Source organism: Phocoena phocoena, chromosome 12, assembly GCF_963924675.1.
Source record: "Phocoena phocoena chromosome 12, mPhoPho1.1, whole genome shotgun sequence".
NCBI classification, from domain to species: Eukaryota; Metazoa; Chordata; class Mammalia; order Artiodactyla; family Phocoenidae; genus Phocoena; species Phocoena phocoena.
Window position 1 is genome coordinate 79177419 of NC_089230.1, and position 17595 is coordinate 79195013.

Below are 17595 nucleotides of genomic sequence, written 5' to 3' on the forward strand. Positions count from 1 at the left end.
TATGTTTAGTTCTCATGTGTTCTTAGTCTTCTCTTGGCTGTGACAGTTATTCAAATTTTCCTTGTTCTGATGACCTTGATAGTTTTAAAAATTACCGGTCAGGCATTCTGTAGAGTGTCTCTCAGTTGGGATCAGCTTGATGTTTTTCTCATTGTTAGACTTGGGTCATGTTTTGGAGAAGGAAGATCACAAAGTTAAAGTGCCATTCTTATCACATTCTATCAAAGATACTTGATAGAATCAGCAGTGCTATCAACGTGACTTGGCCTTGCTGATGTTCACCTTGATTACTTGGCTTGAGATGTTTGTGAGGTTAGAATCACATTTCCATCTTTTCCTGAAGATGGTCAAAGTATTTTCCTGTAGTTTTTAACGACACGTTCATTAAAGCTGTAAGGAAGCTAACTTGGGACTGATCTTTTGGCTTTTCTTTCTTGATGATGTTGTAAAGCTGCTATTAGTTTCTAAGTAGTTAGACAAAAATAATTTCAGTGGTAGTAAAAACATCTTATCTTTTTTCACGTGTTGTAGGTGGGAATGAGATCCCGAAACCAGGGTGGTGAAAGTTCATCCAACGGGCATGTCTCCTGCCCCAAGTCCTCCATCATCAGCAATGCTGATGATAAAAGTCTCTCGGAAGATACAAAAAAGAAGAACAAATCAAATAGAAAGGAGGAAGATGTCATGGCCTCAGGAACTGTCAAACGACACCTAAAACCATCTGGAGAAAGTGAACGAAAGAATAAGAAATCCTTGGAGTTATCCAAAGAAGACCTCATCCAGCTACTGAGTATAATGGAAGGGGAGCTGCAGGTAGAGTCCAGTTTTTTCAGTTGTTGTGTCTCTAGTCTGAAGGTATAAGATAAGAGATTATGAACCAGTCTACCTCACTGGATTATGAACTTCATGGGGAAAAGGACTGTCTTCCTTACTCATTCCTGCATCCCTAGTGCCTGGCACAAGTTTGCACTGAATACGTTTTTTGTTGAATGAACGAATAAATGAATAGATGCTGATTCTAACATCAAGCTTCTCTAGAAGTAGAAAATTTCTTCATGACATAATTTTGACAATAATTTAACACCTAGTAGTAGGTAATCAATGAGAACATCTAATTTAGCCCTTGACTGTGGTTGCAAACTGTGAAAAGGTCATGATTATTAGAAGGCAGAGTTAAGATCAATTGCTACTTTCGCTTTTTTCCAGAAGGTAAAAGAGAGATAAAGAGGTAGAGGGAGAGACAGAGAGAAAAAGGAAACTTTGTTTAAACCAGTCTTACTCTTTTCTCTCTTTTTTGTGACTTTCAGTTTTAATTTTCTACAAGGTCATAGGAGTTGAGATGCACTCAAATCAGCAGAGCATTGTATTGTGAAAACTTGATACTTTCACAAAGCATTTTCAAGTCTATTATCTCATTCGATCTCAATAATAATGTGGGTATCATTATCTATAATTTATAATGAGGAGACAGGCCCAGAAGGGTTAATGGGTTGTCCAGATCTCATCTTAGGCCCCCTGATTCTTGGTCCAGGGCACTTTCCACTGTCAATCCCCACCAACCTTCTGTGGCTACCTGGTCCCCCACTAAGAGAATGTTTTTTGGTTTTGTTTTTTTTTTTTTTTTTTTGGCGGTACACGGGCCTCTCACTGCTGTGGCCTCTCCCATCGTGGAGCACAGGCTCCGGACGTGCAGGCCCAGCGGCCATGGCCCACGGGCACAGCTGCTCCGCGTCATGTGGGATCCTCCTGGACTGGGGCACGAACCCGTGTCCACTGCATCGGCAGGTGGACTCGCAACCACTGCGCCACCAGGGAAGCCCTAAGAGAATGTTTTTAAGGATCCAAGAGGGAGCTGGGATTCTTCTGAGTTTCTGAGCCTTGGACAGTTATATTTCTCCAAGTGGGGAAACAATAACCTTTTTTTTTTTTTGAGGAGAGGATGATTTAAGAGTGAGGTTGCTGTTTTCCTTTTTGTTTTTGTTAGGTTCTTAACTTGCATAAGCCTCTAGGGGAATACCAAAAATTGAATGAGATGAAGCCTTTGTTTGGTGCTGTTAGCATCAGACATATTACTTGCAACCTACCCTCAACTAGGGGGATCTGATCTGTTCCTGTTCTAATCTGTGAGTACCTACAGATAAGGAAACCCCTGGGGTAAAGAGAAATAGAAAACATGCAAAACTCAAATTAAAAACAAACAAGTGTGATTGAGCTTACCGTTTATAGGCTGAGAAAAATCACCTTTGCATTTCACAGCAAAAGATGAAAATTTCCAGAGCACCACCATTACTAAAAATAGCTTCACCACTGCCAGAAATGTGGTTATTGTTCTATTAACATTTATTGTTTAAGGAGGCAGAGTATATTAGTCCAATTTTTTAAGCTGCTCCCAGCCTACAGCTATTGACCTGAGTGGAAGGTACAACATTGACCTAAGAAATCTTCACAAAGCGCTTGTCATCAGCTTATTTCCTCCAGGCATGGTGGCTTGTGTGAAGCCTGTGGCTCTTCTAGACTCTACTTTCTGTAGAAGGATGTCATATCATGGTAGATTGTGGACCGTATTTAAGATTCACATGGCTTTTATGTTCATGGTGTTTCCAGATATGGTTCCAGAGCCTAGGCATGCAAACTACAAGCCCATACACCCGGGACATTAAAGAAATTAAGTAGAAGGCGCCAAAGAAATGCATTTTGCTCTTCCTTAATCTTTGTGAATACAGGATACCTTACCTTCCAAAATAGATGTATTCCTGAGCAGCAATACATAAGGAAAGAGTGTAAGATATCTGTGGGGGAGGCAGTGGAGAAATGAAGGACCTGATATTGTAAGGAATTTCTTGGTGAGTTCATTTGTAAAGCAAATAATCCATCCCCCCATATATTTATATGCACACACATACATATGTAAGTATCTGTACTTGTAAATGTAGATTTTGCAATACTAGATTTGTTAAAAACGAGACTGTTCCCATATTTAGAGGAATATTTATATTTCCCATATTTACATTTCGTCGTCACAGGAGGGGGTGTGTGTGTTGTAGCTAAGAGTGGGAGGGAGTCGGCATTAGCAAATGTGAGTGGGCTGGTGAAAATGTGACAGCTATGGGCCAGGTTTGCCACAATAGAGACAAGCAAAAAAAAGTCTATCTAAAGATCTGGCACTGAGAAGAGAGACAGAGAGTTTAGGTACCCTCGGCTCAGGCCTATATGCTCTTCAGCCTGACATTTACGAGCATTTAGTGAGTTGTCTCCTGGACCTCAAAGGCCACCTATCACCTCCCTTTGTGGAGCAGCTGTGTTATGACTCAAATACCCTTCCTCTGCATGTGCTGTTCCGAGGTTCTATAAAGTATCAGGGCTGACAAGCAGCTTTGAGGTGTCTATCCACCTCCTTTATATTTCAAGTGTGAAACTGACACTCAGACAAGTTATGTGACTTGCCCAAGGTCACACAGCAATTTAGTTAACATTTGCTCCAGATCCAGATTCTGTGTCTCTCAGTTCAGTTTCCCTTCCTTTATAACACTTCCACTCGGGGGATGTGCAGGGGTGGGCTCTAGGACCTTTATATTTATTCTTCGTCTTCAGGATTTCTTTGAAGTAGACTCACTCTGTGAACTCCAGGGCCAAAGCCATTTTGTGAAATGATGAGAATTTTTTTTTTTTTTTTTTGCGGTACACGGGCCTCTCACTGTTGTGGCCTCTCCCATTGCGGAGCACAGGCTCCGGACGCACAGGCCTAGCGGCCATGGCTCATGGGCCCAGTCGCTCCGCAGCATGTGGGATCCTCCCGGACTGGGGCACGAACCCGCGTCCCCTGCATCGGCAGGCGGACTCTCAACCACTGCACCACCAGGGAAGCCTGAGAATTTTTTATGTAAGAGAAAGTAAGGAAGGTTTCTTTCACATCAAGGAAGTGGACCATGACCTGAGCCTTGCATTTTGGTGTGATCTGGATCTTGAGAAAACTGGGGAGGCGGGGAGGAGTGTCACATGGCCACGGGCTGGGCACCACGCAGCCCTGGGGCTTCATATTCACTGTTCTATGAGGGTCAGCCTTGTGGGGGACTGGAACCACGGGTCAAAATCAGGAGGGTGACACACAGAGAAAAAGGCTTATAATATTGGAGAGGTGAGACCGAGATCAAGTCTGCCTGTAGGAGATGTACCCTGGGAGCGACTTGGGGGGAAACTAGAAGATGGAGGTTCACTCAGGCTCTTCAGGCCAGTTTTCTTTTTCTTAGGCTTCTTTTTGATCTCACTCATTCTCCATAGCCAGGGTTTTGGACATTATAGACAATTCTCTGTGTTTTCTGGTACCAGTACTCTGCCGTCTTTGGAATCTGTTGTGTGATCTGTGGGAATTTGTTGAACCAACATTGTAGACAGAATGACCTTTGACCTTTATTGTTAGCATTGGCTTTTTGCAAAATTTGCAAATTGGCTGGTTTTTTGTTTGTTTTGTCTTGTTTTGTTTTTGCCAGTGAGGTGTCCAGTGAACTCTTGAAGTTCACCTTCACGACATGCATTAGAAATGGAATTGCTCCTCCCAGGGATTTTTGCATTTTAGGGAGTCTTGTCTGGAACTGGTTATGTCATGCCCTTGGTCTTGGAGAGTGACATCTTCCAGACTTTTCAAGCCACACCTTAGCAGATGCAAGCTCCTCATTTCAGCACAATTACTGGCCGGCATTGCCTGCATAGAAGCAGCTGGGATGGTTTCCATGATTACACTTCTGTCCTTGACTGCTTCCAGTAACAAGTACTTTCTAATAAATTGGAACATTTTTACTCTCTGGGTGAAAAACTGCTTACATATTTCTTAGACTAAACTGAAAATAATGAAATAGTACACCCAGACCATCACTTGGGCATCATGATAAATTTCCCCTTGTATTTGTCCAAAAATAGTGCTTTCAAGAAGCCAGTCAATTTGGCTGAAGTAAAAACGACAAAAGTTCAAAGGAAATGGTACTTACATCAAAAAGCCGTAACACAGAATACTTGGCAGAAGGATATTCTTGTAGAATAATTCAAAAGCAGGATACTAATAGATTCATTTTCTTGATGAAAAAAATATCTAGCTCTTTTATATAGTAAATTCCCTTGATATAGCCACTCAAATACATATTAGAAAAACCAACCTCAAATTGACTTTCATCATGTTTTCCTTTGTCCTTATAGTTAGTTCTCTTCTACCTGTGTGTAAGGAGGCTCAGAGAAAACAAGATAGTAACTCTACAGTGCGCTACCATTCCACTGGGCTTTGGTGTTCGCCAGGCTGAGTCAGAGGCAGAGTCACTACACAGTGAGAAATCTTCCTTCATCTGGGTGACCGGCAGAAGGAGTTGTTGTATTTCAAAGATAATTTATGAAACAGATAATATTGTTACTGAAAGCTCAGCTTCTCTGTACACCAGTGCCGAATCGAATCTCGGAGACAGCGTTCTGGGTGAAGTAGAAAAGGAGAGCTTTATTACTTTGTCAGGCAAAGGAGGACACAGCAGTCTCCTGTCTCCAAAACCCATGAGGGGTTGTGTCCCAACCCAAGAGGATTTGATAAGGAGTTTTACAACAGTACTTCCCAAGGATGGAGTTGTTGGCAAGATTAGGGTGTGTGCAGGGTCTCAGGTGGTCGGCCTCCTAATCTTTTATTTATTTATTTATGGCTGCATTGGGCCTTGCTGCATGCTGGCTTTCTTTAGTTGCGGCGAGCGGGGCTACTCTTTGTTGCAGTGCACGGGCTTCTCACTGCGGTGGCTTCTCTTGTTGCGGAGCACGGGCTCCAGAGCACAGGCTCAGTAGTTGTGGCACATGGGCTTAGTTGCTCTACAGCATGTGGAATCTTCCCAGACCAGGGCTCAAACCCGTGTCCCCTGCATTGGTAGGCGGATTCTTTTTTTTTTGCCATACGCGGGCCTCTCACTGTTGTGGCCTCTCCCGTTGTGGAGCACAGGCTCCGGACGCGCAGGCTCAGCGGCCATGGCTCACGGGCCCAGCCGCTCCGCGGCATGTGGGATCTTCCCGGACCAGGGCACGAACCCGTGTCCCCTGCATCGGCAGGCGGACTCTCAACCACTGCGCCACCCGAGAAGCCCGGTAGGTGGATTCTTAACCACTGCGCCACCAGGGCAGTCCCCAGTCTCCTAATCTTGATGAGCTTCTCTTGTCCCTTTAATCTTGCCTCAGGTGGCTTCGTGGCTGCGCCTCCCTTGATTAGCAACTGCTTGAATTTGCCCTTTGGTGCTCAGGGAAGGTCACGGAGGCTGGAGTCTTGCCTACAAGAAACGGGGAACAAAAAAGGCCTCCATGCCTAGGAGCCCCACAAGGCCCCGCTCTGTTTCAATATGCCTGTGGATTGTTAGAAGTTTCCTCTGTTCTCTCCTTTTGGGGCTCCTAGCCATTTTCTTTAATATTGTTCACTAGTTTGTTTTTTTTCTTTTTTAACCTCACTACTACCTACTATAGGTGAGTCCTCTGTCCACTCTTTTTTCTCACCAAGAGAGTCTATTCATTCTTAAGGCATTAATTAATTCAAAATTGATTGAGTTTCCGATATTTAAGAAACTGGAGGTCTGAAAAATGCAAAGGTGAGTAATACTAATACTCATAGCTAAAATCTGATGAGCTCCAACTATGTGTCAAGCGTGGTTTTCGGCACCGGCTATCACAGCAGTCATGAAGAAAGAGCTCCCAACCTGTAGGACAGATGAGAATGTACAGGAATGAATATTTTGTAGGGTAACTGCAATGCAAACTATGGGAGTACAAAGGTGGGAAAGATTGTGAAAATCTCAGGAGAGGAGTGGAGGAAAGTTTCACTGAAGAATTGGACCTTGAAGGATTGGTAGGTCTTGGACAGGCAGAGAGGAGCTTTGGGACCACCCTGAGCAGAATCAAACACTGAGCGGGTGGAAAAGTATGGGTCGTGTTCATCAGTGAACGGTCTGCCTTCTGTGGAGAAGTATTCGGTGGAGGGAAAACTGCACCTCCATTTGGAGGCCACAAATAAGACATCCGAAAAACAACCATCAGCAGGTGTGAAGAGGTGGAGGATGCAGAATCCAAGGGAGTCAAGACTGTCAAGAAGGACAGAGAGGTTGCTTCAGTCCATCCAGCACAGAGTTTCAGTTGAATATGACTGAAGAGTGTTTGTTGGGTTTGTGGGTCCAGAGGTCACTGGGAACATTTGCCAGGGCAGTTTCAGTGAGTGTAAGCCTGCTGTCAGTGGTTGCGGAAGTGAAGGGAAGTTAAAGAACTAGAGGAATGGGCTTCCCTGGTGGCGCAGTGGTTGAGAGTCCGCCTGCCGATGCGGGGCACGCGGGTTCGTGCCCCGGTCCGGGAGGATCCCACATGCCGCGGAGCGGCTGGGCCCGTGAGCCATGCCCGCTGAGCCTGCGCGTCCGGATCCTGTGCTCCGCAACGGAAGAGGCCACAGCGGTGAGACGCCCGCGTACCGCAAAAAAAAAAAGAACTAGAGTAACATGTTCTAGTGAAAATCCAGGAATTTAGAAAATCTTTTTTTGTCTGGAAGGGTTAATCAGATTTTTTTTTTTTTTTGAACACAGCCGAAGAAGCTAAATTTCCCTTTTGTTTAGCATAGCAGTAAATCATTTGTCTGGCACAGAGTATGTCCTTAGTACATTTGATGACTTCCTGCTTTGAAATCACCATGCTGCTTTTCTCTATTTGGGGGCTTTAAGTGAAACATGGGAGTATTAAAAAGTAAAAGGCTAAAACAGCATAACTTGAATGCCAGGTACTGCAGGGAAGTGTTGTAGAACCCAGATGGTTTGGAAGTTGACCTTATTAGTGTTGACTCTGAGCCTTTGTTTACTCCCTGTCTGTGTATTTCCTGCTTTCTGGGGCTGTTGTGATTACTACACTCAACCGATGTAGATGTTATTTGGAAAACTTTAGATAATGAAGGAGGAGAAAAATAGGATGGTAGCTAGAAGGAAACTCAGGTGAAGGGAGTGTTTTTAATGATGAAAGAGACTTTACGTGTTTTTGTGTTAAAGGGTTATAGATCCAAAAATGAGCAGGGTCAAAGATATGGGAAAGAGCAAGGATTTTTGATGAAGCAATGTCTTGATGGAGGCAGGGGGAGGGAATCAAAGGTATGGTTTTGTTGCAGGAAGGGGGACCTCTTCCAGAGCCCGAGCGTGGGCTCTTGTCTAACACCCGGAAATGAATTGTCCGAGGAGACACGTGTGCCGACAAAGCAAGAGACGTTATTGGAAAGGGGAGCCTGAGCGGAGAGCAGCAGGGTAAGGGAACCCAGAAGAACTGCTCTGCCATGTGGCTCGCAGTCTCGGGTTTGACGGTAATTGGGTTAGTTTCTGGGTTTTCTGTGGCCAATCATCCTGACTCAGGGTCCTTCCTGGTGGCGCACACATCACTCAGCCAAGATGGATTCCAGCGAGAAGGATTCTGGAAGGTTGGTAGGACATGTGGACTGGTGTCTCCTCTCTCCTTTTGACCTTTCCCTAATTCTTCCAGTTGGCCGTAGCTTGTTAGTTCTGTGTTCCTTACCAAGACCTCCTGTTGTAAGAGAACTGATGCAAGTGGTTCCTATCTTGCCTGACCAGGGCGAGTGGTTTCGTTCAGTGGTTCTCCTCACAGTCTGGGGGCTGACCTTGGTTTTTGCCCTTGAAAAGAAGGGAGAGCCTTCATCTTCTGTGACAGAGAGAAGGAGAAAGAATGGGTGGGGATAAATATACCGTTTGTAGAGGAAGGTGGGCAATTGAGGGAGATCTCCCCAAAGCCTCGGCTTTCTCAGCAAGGAAAAGACAAAGTGATATTCTGCTGAAAATAAGGAGATGGGACCAAGCAGTGGTCTTAAGGATAAAGATGTACATGCTGTATTGCTACCGAGGGGAATGTCAAAGGAAGGAGACCGTGGAAAAATAGGAACATTAATGAGTAGAGTTGAGGACTCAGCCAGCAGAGAGACCATGTGTGTGCAGTGGCAGCAGTCTGTCTAGAAGCCTGAGTGTACAGGGGAGATATATTTTATAGCTCTGGATCTGGGGTTGAAGTTGTCCCAGTGGGTGCAGTGAAAGGACAGAAATGAAAGAAAGTGGAGTGTATTGGTGAGACAGTGCCCAGCAAGGAAGCGACATCCATGGGAGCGTGGGCCGGAGAGGGCTGGAGGGACCTGAAGCTGGACTTTTTGCACTTACGTTTTCTGTGTGGTGTGGTTTTAACTAATGGAAGGTCTCGGGTGCGGTCCTGGGAGTGGAAGTGAAGGCAATTAGAATTAATGAGGTCAGGGAATGGTAAAGTGAAGATATTGGCTAAGTCGTGAATGTTGACACCTCCTAGGATGATGGCAGGATTTGGAGTGGAGAGCAAGTCTGTATCATTTAGTAAGTATGAGGGCTGGGAAGCAGAAGCTCAATAGATAATTGCTACCAGACGATTTCAACGAAAAATGCTTCTCTGATCATGTCATGCTGGTGCTTAGGAATTTACAAGAGGTCTCTAGACCCTGTCAGATTGAAATCTAGATTGATCAGACTGGTCCGTAAAAACTATTTATTAACAGGCTCCCCACCCACTCACCCCTACCCCCCCTACCCCCCCACCCCCACCCCCCCCATAGCCATTAACTCTCTTTTTTTGTTTTCCTTAACTTGATCCTGACTATCCAATCAGGCAGTCTCAAATTCTTTCCCAGCCCTGACCTAGACACCCACACGCACAATCTCAAATACTAACACCATCCCAGTGTTTTTTCCCTTAAGCTTCTTTATACGTTTCTTCCACCTTAAGACTACTTACAGGACAGAAATTGGGGATCTTTAGGAAAATTCAGGGCATGTATTTGTCCTTATTCTATCCTATACTCCCTTCATGTACTAGTCAACGTTTCTTTTTTTCCTTTTTTATTAAAGGGTATTTTTTATAGCAGTTTGGGGATCACAGTAAAACTGAGAAGAAGGTACAATGATTTTCCCCTATGTCCTCTGAACACATGCATAGCCTCCTGTTACTATCAGCGTCCCCCACCAGAGTGGGACATTTGGTACAACTGATGCACCTACATGGACACATCATAATCACCCAAGGCCTGTAGTTTACCTTAGGGTTCATTTTCGGTGTTGTATACTCTATGGGTTTGGAAAATGTATTATGACATGTATATTCCGTTATTAGCACCTTACAGGGTATTTTCACTGCTCTTAAAATCCTCTGTGCCTCGCCTATTGATCCCTCTCCCAACCTCTCACAGATTTCTTTTAGGGACCACCAAAGGCTTACCTCCTCTGTGAAGTATTTTCTAATTAATTACTTGCTCCCTGACACTTGTCTTTCTCCTGTCCTGAAATCCTACATTATTTTGGTATAAATATAAACCATAGTTCCCATACATACACATTCCCCAAGTGTTTAATGTACTTACTTATATTTGCTGCCTGAAACAACTTGAGAGAAGGGGTTGTGTCTTCCGCTTCTTTCGTGTACCTCATTGTACCTAGAAAAGGGCTGGACACATCATTGTTTGTCTACTGGTAACTGATGATTAATCTCAGAAGGTCCTAATATTTGTACACCCTATGAGACAGTCATAAAATCCATTTTTTAATGTCTGCAAAAGACTTTGAACTATATAGAGAAAGTGTAAGTTCATAGTATACACAATGTTATTGATTTAACAGTAATGGTCCCACATGTTTACAGTCACGTTCCTACTACCATACTAAGATTTTACTTTTCTGTCATCTTTAACGAGAAATGTCATAACTCCACTGGGAATGGTAATAATCTGTTCAGATGGAATTACCTAGAGCAACCAAGCACGATAGGTTTATCCTACAAGAGTTCCATTTATCCCTTTTTTCCTTAGGGATGGGTTTCCTTTTCCTTAGTGAGTTCCATTTGTCGCACCGTAAGGCCTCTCATGGAATCTCTGTGCTTCTGAAGAATGAGGCTTTTAGTTACTCTGCATGACTTTTGAAATTGATGACTCACCTGCACTTGCTATGCTCCATCTTTAGAATCTTGGGCTGAGGTCACTCTGAGCGAGGCTGCCCAGTGAAACCTCATACCACCAAAATGGTCAGCATGCTGACAACGGTAGGTCTTGGCTACGTTTAGGAAGCAGCAAAGAGACATGTTACTTTCTGATTAAAATCAAGACCAGATCTGATTCTTTGTTGAATATGATGCCTCAGAATCTCATGTATCCAGTAGGATTGTCAGTATTTCGGCAGAGAGTTTTGGTGTCTGATTTTCATTGTTAGGCAGAATATTTTTAGTGCTCCTAATAGAATCAGAAAGTTGGCTTCTCTGCACTGAGAATAAGGTACTCATTGGCACTGTAGGCGAGAAGCTCGATTTTATTGAGAAATGTAAAAAAATTAATAAAGAAAATGTCCCACAAAATAAATCTTTTTATTATTTTATGAAACCTTGGACATGGGGAAATACTATACAGGGGTAGCATGTGAAAGATGCAGAGTCCTCCCATAAATGACTAGAGTCTGTATTTTTTTCAGTGAAAATGGTCTCGTTTACTTTTAGTAAAACAAACCACATTTAAATATCCAACTTATCTATGTAAATATTTCTCAATTATTTGGGCATGTCCGCTTATTACATGGAGCTGCTTTTAAATGAAATTAGACTTTGTACAGATAACTGTTATGAGAAATGTGTGTTAAATGGAGTAAGATTGGGGGCATAATAGATCTGTGATTCCGGGAGAGATGTCAGTTAGAATACTGACAGGTCAGACGCTCAGCCGAGAGGTAAGATCCAGACCTGTGGTGTCCAAAAGAACTTTCTATGAAGAAGAAAATGTTTTATATCTGTGCCATCCTATATGGCAGCCACTAGCCACATGTGGCTTGTGAGCATTTAAAATATGGCTACTATGGCTGAGGAACTGAATTTTAAACTTTATTTAATAATAATTAATTTAAATAGCCACATGTGGCTAGTGGCTACAACACAGATATAGAGAAACAAAGAGGGCACTCATCCGAAGAGACAGTAGTTGAAGCCAAGGGATAGAGAATAAAAGGAAAAAGTCAAGCCCAAAAAGAGACCCTTAGAGAACAACTATGGTTAAGAGGAGGAGAGAGAAAGGAACTGGTCAAAAAGGAAGAGAGGGGGATTCCCTGGTGGCGCAGTGGTTTGAGAGTCCGCCTGCCGATGCAGGGGACACGGGTTCGTGCCCCGGTCCGGGAGGATCCCACATGCCGTGGAGCGGCTGGGCCCGTGAGCCATGGCCGCTGGGCCTGCACATCCGGAGCCTGTGCTCCGCAACGGGAGAGGCCACAACAGTGAAAGGCCCGCGTACCGCAAAAAAAAAAAAAAAAAAGGAAGAGAGGACATGATTAAAGAGAAAGGATGACAGACCAGAACCACGATGTGTCATGGGTTCCAGGGAGGAGAGAATTTCAGGAAGAAGACATTTAGAGTTGTCAGTGCTGCTGCAAAGTCAAAGGAGGGAAACCGAGAACAGCCATTTATTGAGCTAGCATTTGAAAAGTGCAGTTTCAAAGGAATGGTGAGTGTTGTTATCAGATTGCTGGTGCCCAGAAGTGCTCGGGCCAGCTTTCCTCTTGTTTGTGGATAGAGAGAGTTGGCAGGGCTGGATATGAGGGAATAGTAGGGGTGGGGGAAGGCTTTTTATTTGTTTTTGACCTTTTTTGGAAGGGAACACCTGAACAGGTTTTTAGGTGTTAGATACAGATGTCTTCCTGAAAAACTCCCTCCCCTCCCCTTGCTCCCTTTATCCCTCACAGATACTTCGATGATCTCTCTTACTTAGGCGATTGAGGTCTTCCCAACTTCTCTCCATCCCCCGAATCTCCATTCTTTGCCTCCCCTTTCTCCCCTTCCCCTTCACTCAGAGAGAAGTTTCCCTTTTTATCAAGGTTATTTCTGTTGACTTGATCGTACTTTCTTCCCAGACTAATTTACACACCTCTTTACCCTCTCCCCTCCCATCCCAAATCTCCCACTCTCCTCTCCCCGGTCTTTATCCCCAACTTGTTGGGGGCATGGAAACTTTCCATATAAGGGGAGCTAGATTGATCAAAGCTCCTGGGGTTCTTTAGACATGGAATTATGGTCTGTCAGCAAGGTCTTCATCGGCCAGGGAGTCTGGACATGGAATATTTAGGTCACTTATTTTCTAATCTTCTCCTGACTATATGCCTACTTCCCTTCTCTCCTTCCACCCTACTCCACCCTAGGTAAATTCATCTCCATCATTTTCTATCTTGTTTGACTATTTTTTAACAAAACTTCTACTTGTCCATGTTTTTCTTTTTAAGAACAATTTTAAATTACAGATTCCTAGAGGACAGACTCTGTGAAGCACTTGATAAATGCTTTTTGAAAATTACTTTGTAGTTCCAATTGGTAAATATAAAGGCTTTTTTTTTTTAACAAAAAGTGGATTACCATTTTAATTTTTTTCTAAAGTAATGCATGTTAAATCCAGAGACTGGCTTTGGCAGAACCTTCAGCACAGTGACCAAGAGTGAGGCTGTACCAAGGAAACATCAGGTGGTGGTGAACATTCTGGTTTCTACCTTTCATGGTGTGGGGTTGGCCAAAAAGTTTGTTAGGGTTTTTCATAAGCTCGTATGGAAAACCCGAACGAACTTTTTGGCCAACCCTATACCTTACCCCTGCATCACTTTATGCATTTTCTTGTTGGATATGTTAGGCCAATATTAGTTGCAGAACCATCTGTCACCCAGGGACCAGATGGCAACCTGCCCTGAAAACACTGTCATCATAAGCTCCTTCTTGCTGGGTGAAAGGAAGTCTGGAATTTTCTTTAACATGCTCCAGCCTTTCGTCCCCAAAAACGTGTATGAGGAGGTGAAGAGTGGTTCATTATACTAGTTTGTTCACCTTTGGTGTATGTTTAGAACTTTTTCATAATACAAAATTAGAAAAACAAATAAATGACAATGAAATGGCAGAAGATAATAATGTCTATGTCGCCCATTCGTCCTTCCTGTGCTGCCTACTATACGCCAGGAACTTCACATTTGATTTAATAATCACACTAGCCCTGAAAAGTTAGATGAGGAATAAATAGAGGCTTAGACGGGTTAAGTAAACTCACCCAAGGATGACCTAGTAAGGTGTACCATGCCTTTCTGACCTTAAAGCCAGTGCCTATTGTGTGCCAGAAAAATAATATGCCACTGCTGTTTTTGTAGTCCAAACGGAAGAGCAAGCTCACTGGAAAAGAGAACTCTGTTCCACAGATAAGGGTCAGAGCATTTATTATTTGCCAACAGAACTTTTTCCATACAAAACAACAAAATTTAAAATTTACAACTTGGAATAATTTTTTGGGTCTCTAAATCACAACTTGAATGAATGTTTAGGCTCCTTTCAATGAAACCGCACTGCTTCTTGGGTGGGATTAAACACTGCCAAAACTCAGACCGGGACTTGAATCCACTTGCACCTCACATTGGGACTTGAACCCATGATCCCTGGCTTAGGAAGGGACTCAAACCCACTGTCTTTTAATTGAAACCGCTCACCTGGTGTCAGGACTTACTTAAGCTCAGGTTCTATTGTCACAGAAAGAACTCAGCGTGAGGCAAAGTGACAGGCAAAGAGTGAGCTTATTAACAATGGACGCTGTGAGAGGTACAAGCAGGCTGGCAAGGGAGCACAGCCCCAAGAGCAAAGGGCTACATTTTTATAATCCAAGGAAAAGTAGGGGAGATGTCAAGGCTTACATCATTAGTTCCTCCTTTGACCCTATATGGTCTAACCAGGACTGTCATGGTGCTATTTAAATTATATGTATATTAGCAAAAGGGTGGTGACATATACTAAAATGTGGTAATTTATCTCAAGTTTCTGTGTAATGTCCCCTTTCCCTTTTCACCTATATTCCTGTCTTGGCTACATGCAGAGATGCTACTCTTCAAGGACCATTAACTCCCTGATTGATGTAACAAGATTCAGACCCCATATCTATTTTCTTGTGCTTTAACTATCAAGGTTTGTGGCTTTGAGTGTGTCAGGAGCCTGAACGCACCTGGTCTTCCTTCAAGGTAGTGTAGATTGTTGCTAGGTCACTGGATTCTTTTCTTGAGTGGTCGTTAGCCTACAACAGTTTCCCAAACTTTCTTAAAATTCCCTTTCTGACTGGATAGGTACATGTAAAAGTATGAAATTGGAACACTCCCTAACACCATACACAAAAATAAACTCAAAATGGATTAAAGACCTAAATGTAAGGCCAGAAACTATCAAACTCTTAGAGGAAAACATAGGCAGAACACTCTAGAACATAAATCACAGCAAGATCCTTTTTGACCCACCTCCTAGAGAAATGGAAATAAAAACAAAAATAAACAAACTGGACCTAATGAAACTTAAAAGCTTTTGCACAGCAAAGGAAACCATAAACAAGACCAAAAGACAACCCTCAGAATGGGAGAAAATATTTGCAAATGAAGCAACTGACAAAGGATTAATCTCCAAAATTTACAAGCAGCCCATGCAGCTCAATAACCAAAAAACAAAAAACCCAATCCAAAAATGGGCAGAAGACCTAAACAGACATTTCTCCAAAGAAGATATGCAGATTGCCAACAAACACATGAAAGAATCCTCAACATCACTAATCATTAGAGAAATGCAAATCAAAACTACAATGAGATATCATCTCACACCGGTCAGAATGGCCATCATCAAAAAATCTAGAAACAATAAATGCTGGAGAGGGTGTGGAGAAAAGGGAACCCTCTTGCACTGTTGGTGGGAATGTAAATTGGTACAGCCACTATGGAGAACGGTATGGAGGTTCCTTAAAAAACTAGAAATAGGACTACCATACGACCCAGCAATCCCACTACTGGGCATATACCCTGAGAAAACCATAATTCCAAAAGAGTCATGTACCAAAATGTTCATTGCAGCTCTATTTACAATAGCCAGGACATGGAAGCAACCTAAGTGTCCATCAACAGATGAATGGATAAAGAAGACGTGGCACATATATACAGTGGAATATTACTCAGCCATAAAAAGAAATGAAATTGAGTTATTTGTAGTGAGGTGGATGGACCTAGCATCTGTCATACAGAGTGAAGTACGTCAGAAAGAGAAAAACAAATACTGTATGCTAACACATATATATGGAATCTAAGGAAAAAAAAAAGAGGTCATGAAGTACCTAGGGGTAAGATGGGAATAAAGACACAGACCTACTAGAGCATGGACTTGAGGATATGGGGAGGGGGAAGGGTAAACTGGGACAAAGCGAGAGAATGGCATGGACAAAAAAATTCTCTTTCTGTTTTTAAATCCCCTAGTGTGATTTCTAAACTAACTAATAATCCTACTCTATCCCTGTCATCAGGAGGCTGCTTTATCTCCTCACCTGCATCTTCCTCTTTTTTTCATGCTTCTCAGTAGAATTATAACATACTGAAAAGTAGAAATTACTTCTCATGAATCCACTTGTGACTGATGCCAATGCCACTGTCAAATTGGTGACTGGAAACATTTTTCATGAAAAGTAAAGTAAAATCTTCACTTTAGGTGCATTTTTCTAGTTTACTAATTCATTTAACATTTTTATAGTTATTAAATGTTTTTAAGAGTAAAATGTAGAGCTGCATACCTAGACCATGGTGAATTTAAATTGATGGTGTCCACGTTAGTGAGATGTCACTGTAGCAGCACTGCTTACAACTGCTAGCAGCTTGACATTGTTCACAAATTCCCTGGCCAGCTTTCAAGGTTACTCTTTCTTATTCCCTCCTCTCTTCTGAGCCGTTCTGGTGATATCCTGAAACTCACTGGGTGAAGACTTAGTAGATAAAGAACAGCGGTTTTTTTAGGCACTTCCTTCCTCATCGTCTTCCCTTGTTTCAGCCCCAGTGATCCTCGGGGACCTTTCCTGGTGCAGTGGTGACGGTTCAGGGCTTTGTTCTGAACCTTGAGTGATCTGTGGCATCCTAGGGTTTGCCAGATGGAGTTCCAAATGCAGACAATGTGTGGACTATTTCTGCTTGCAAAGCTAACTGGCCCAGGTGGGATTTGAAATCTGACTTCATAAGCATCACATCAACCAGTCATAGACCAGCCTCAAAATACATGAAGGGCTCAAAGAGACTCAGGTCACACAGCTGTCAACAGAGAATTATTTTTATCCAAACCATCTGTATTTAAAAGAGAAAGCAGGGCACTGATGAGAATTGTTGAAATCATTTCACAGTGATGTTAATGCATGATCAAAAGAAAGAATATGGACTGATTCAAGAAAAGTGTTATCACCTGGGTCTTTTCAGCTCACATGTAATCCTGTCTGTGGACACAGTTTTGTGCTTTGATGATACATATTTTTTTATTGGCAGGAAAGAACTTCTACCACCTTTCCAAACAGCAGCCCCTAATCCCTGGCAGTGCTTACTCCCATGTTAAACATTTCCTGATCAAGGGCCTGAAAGGAAATAAGAAACAATGTGCACAAATTTTAGTAGACTCTGCTCTCCCCCTGCCTTTTAAAAATAGTAATAATGAAAGCACATTTGCAAGTCCAAGACTCTGTGAGGGATAGCTAATTTATGAGGAAAATCAGTGATA

The 17595-nt window shown here is 42.9% G+C and overlaps 1 protein-coding gene across 1 annotated transcript in view; it reads left to right on the forward strand.

Annotated features, from left to right (window-relative positions):
- Positions 1-537: 537 nt before the first annotated feature.
- FILIP1 (filamin A interacting protein 1) overlaps positions 538-17595 on the forward strand; it is a 93036-nt gene continuing 75978 nt past the window's right edge. Inside the window, exon 1 of the mRNA XM_065888971.1 lies at positions 538-813. Within this exon, the coding sequence (XP_065745043.1) occupies positions 538-813 (276 nt within the window). The remainder of the gene's footprint in view (positions 814-17595) is intronic.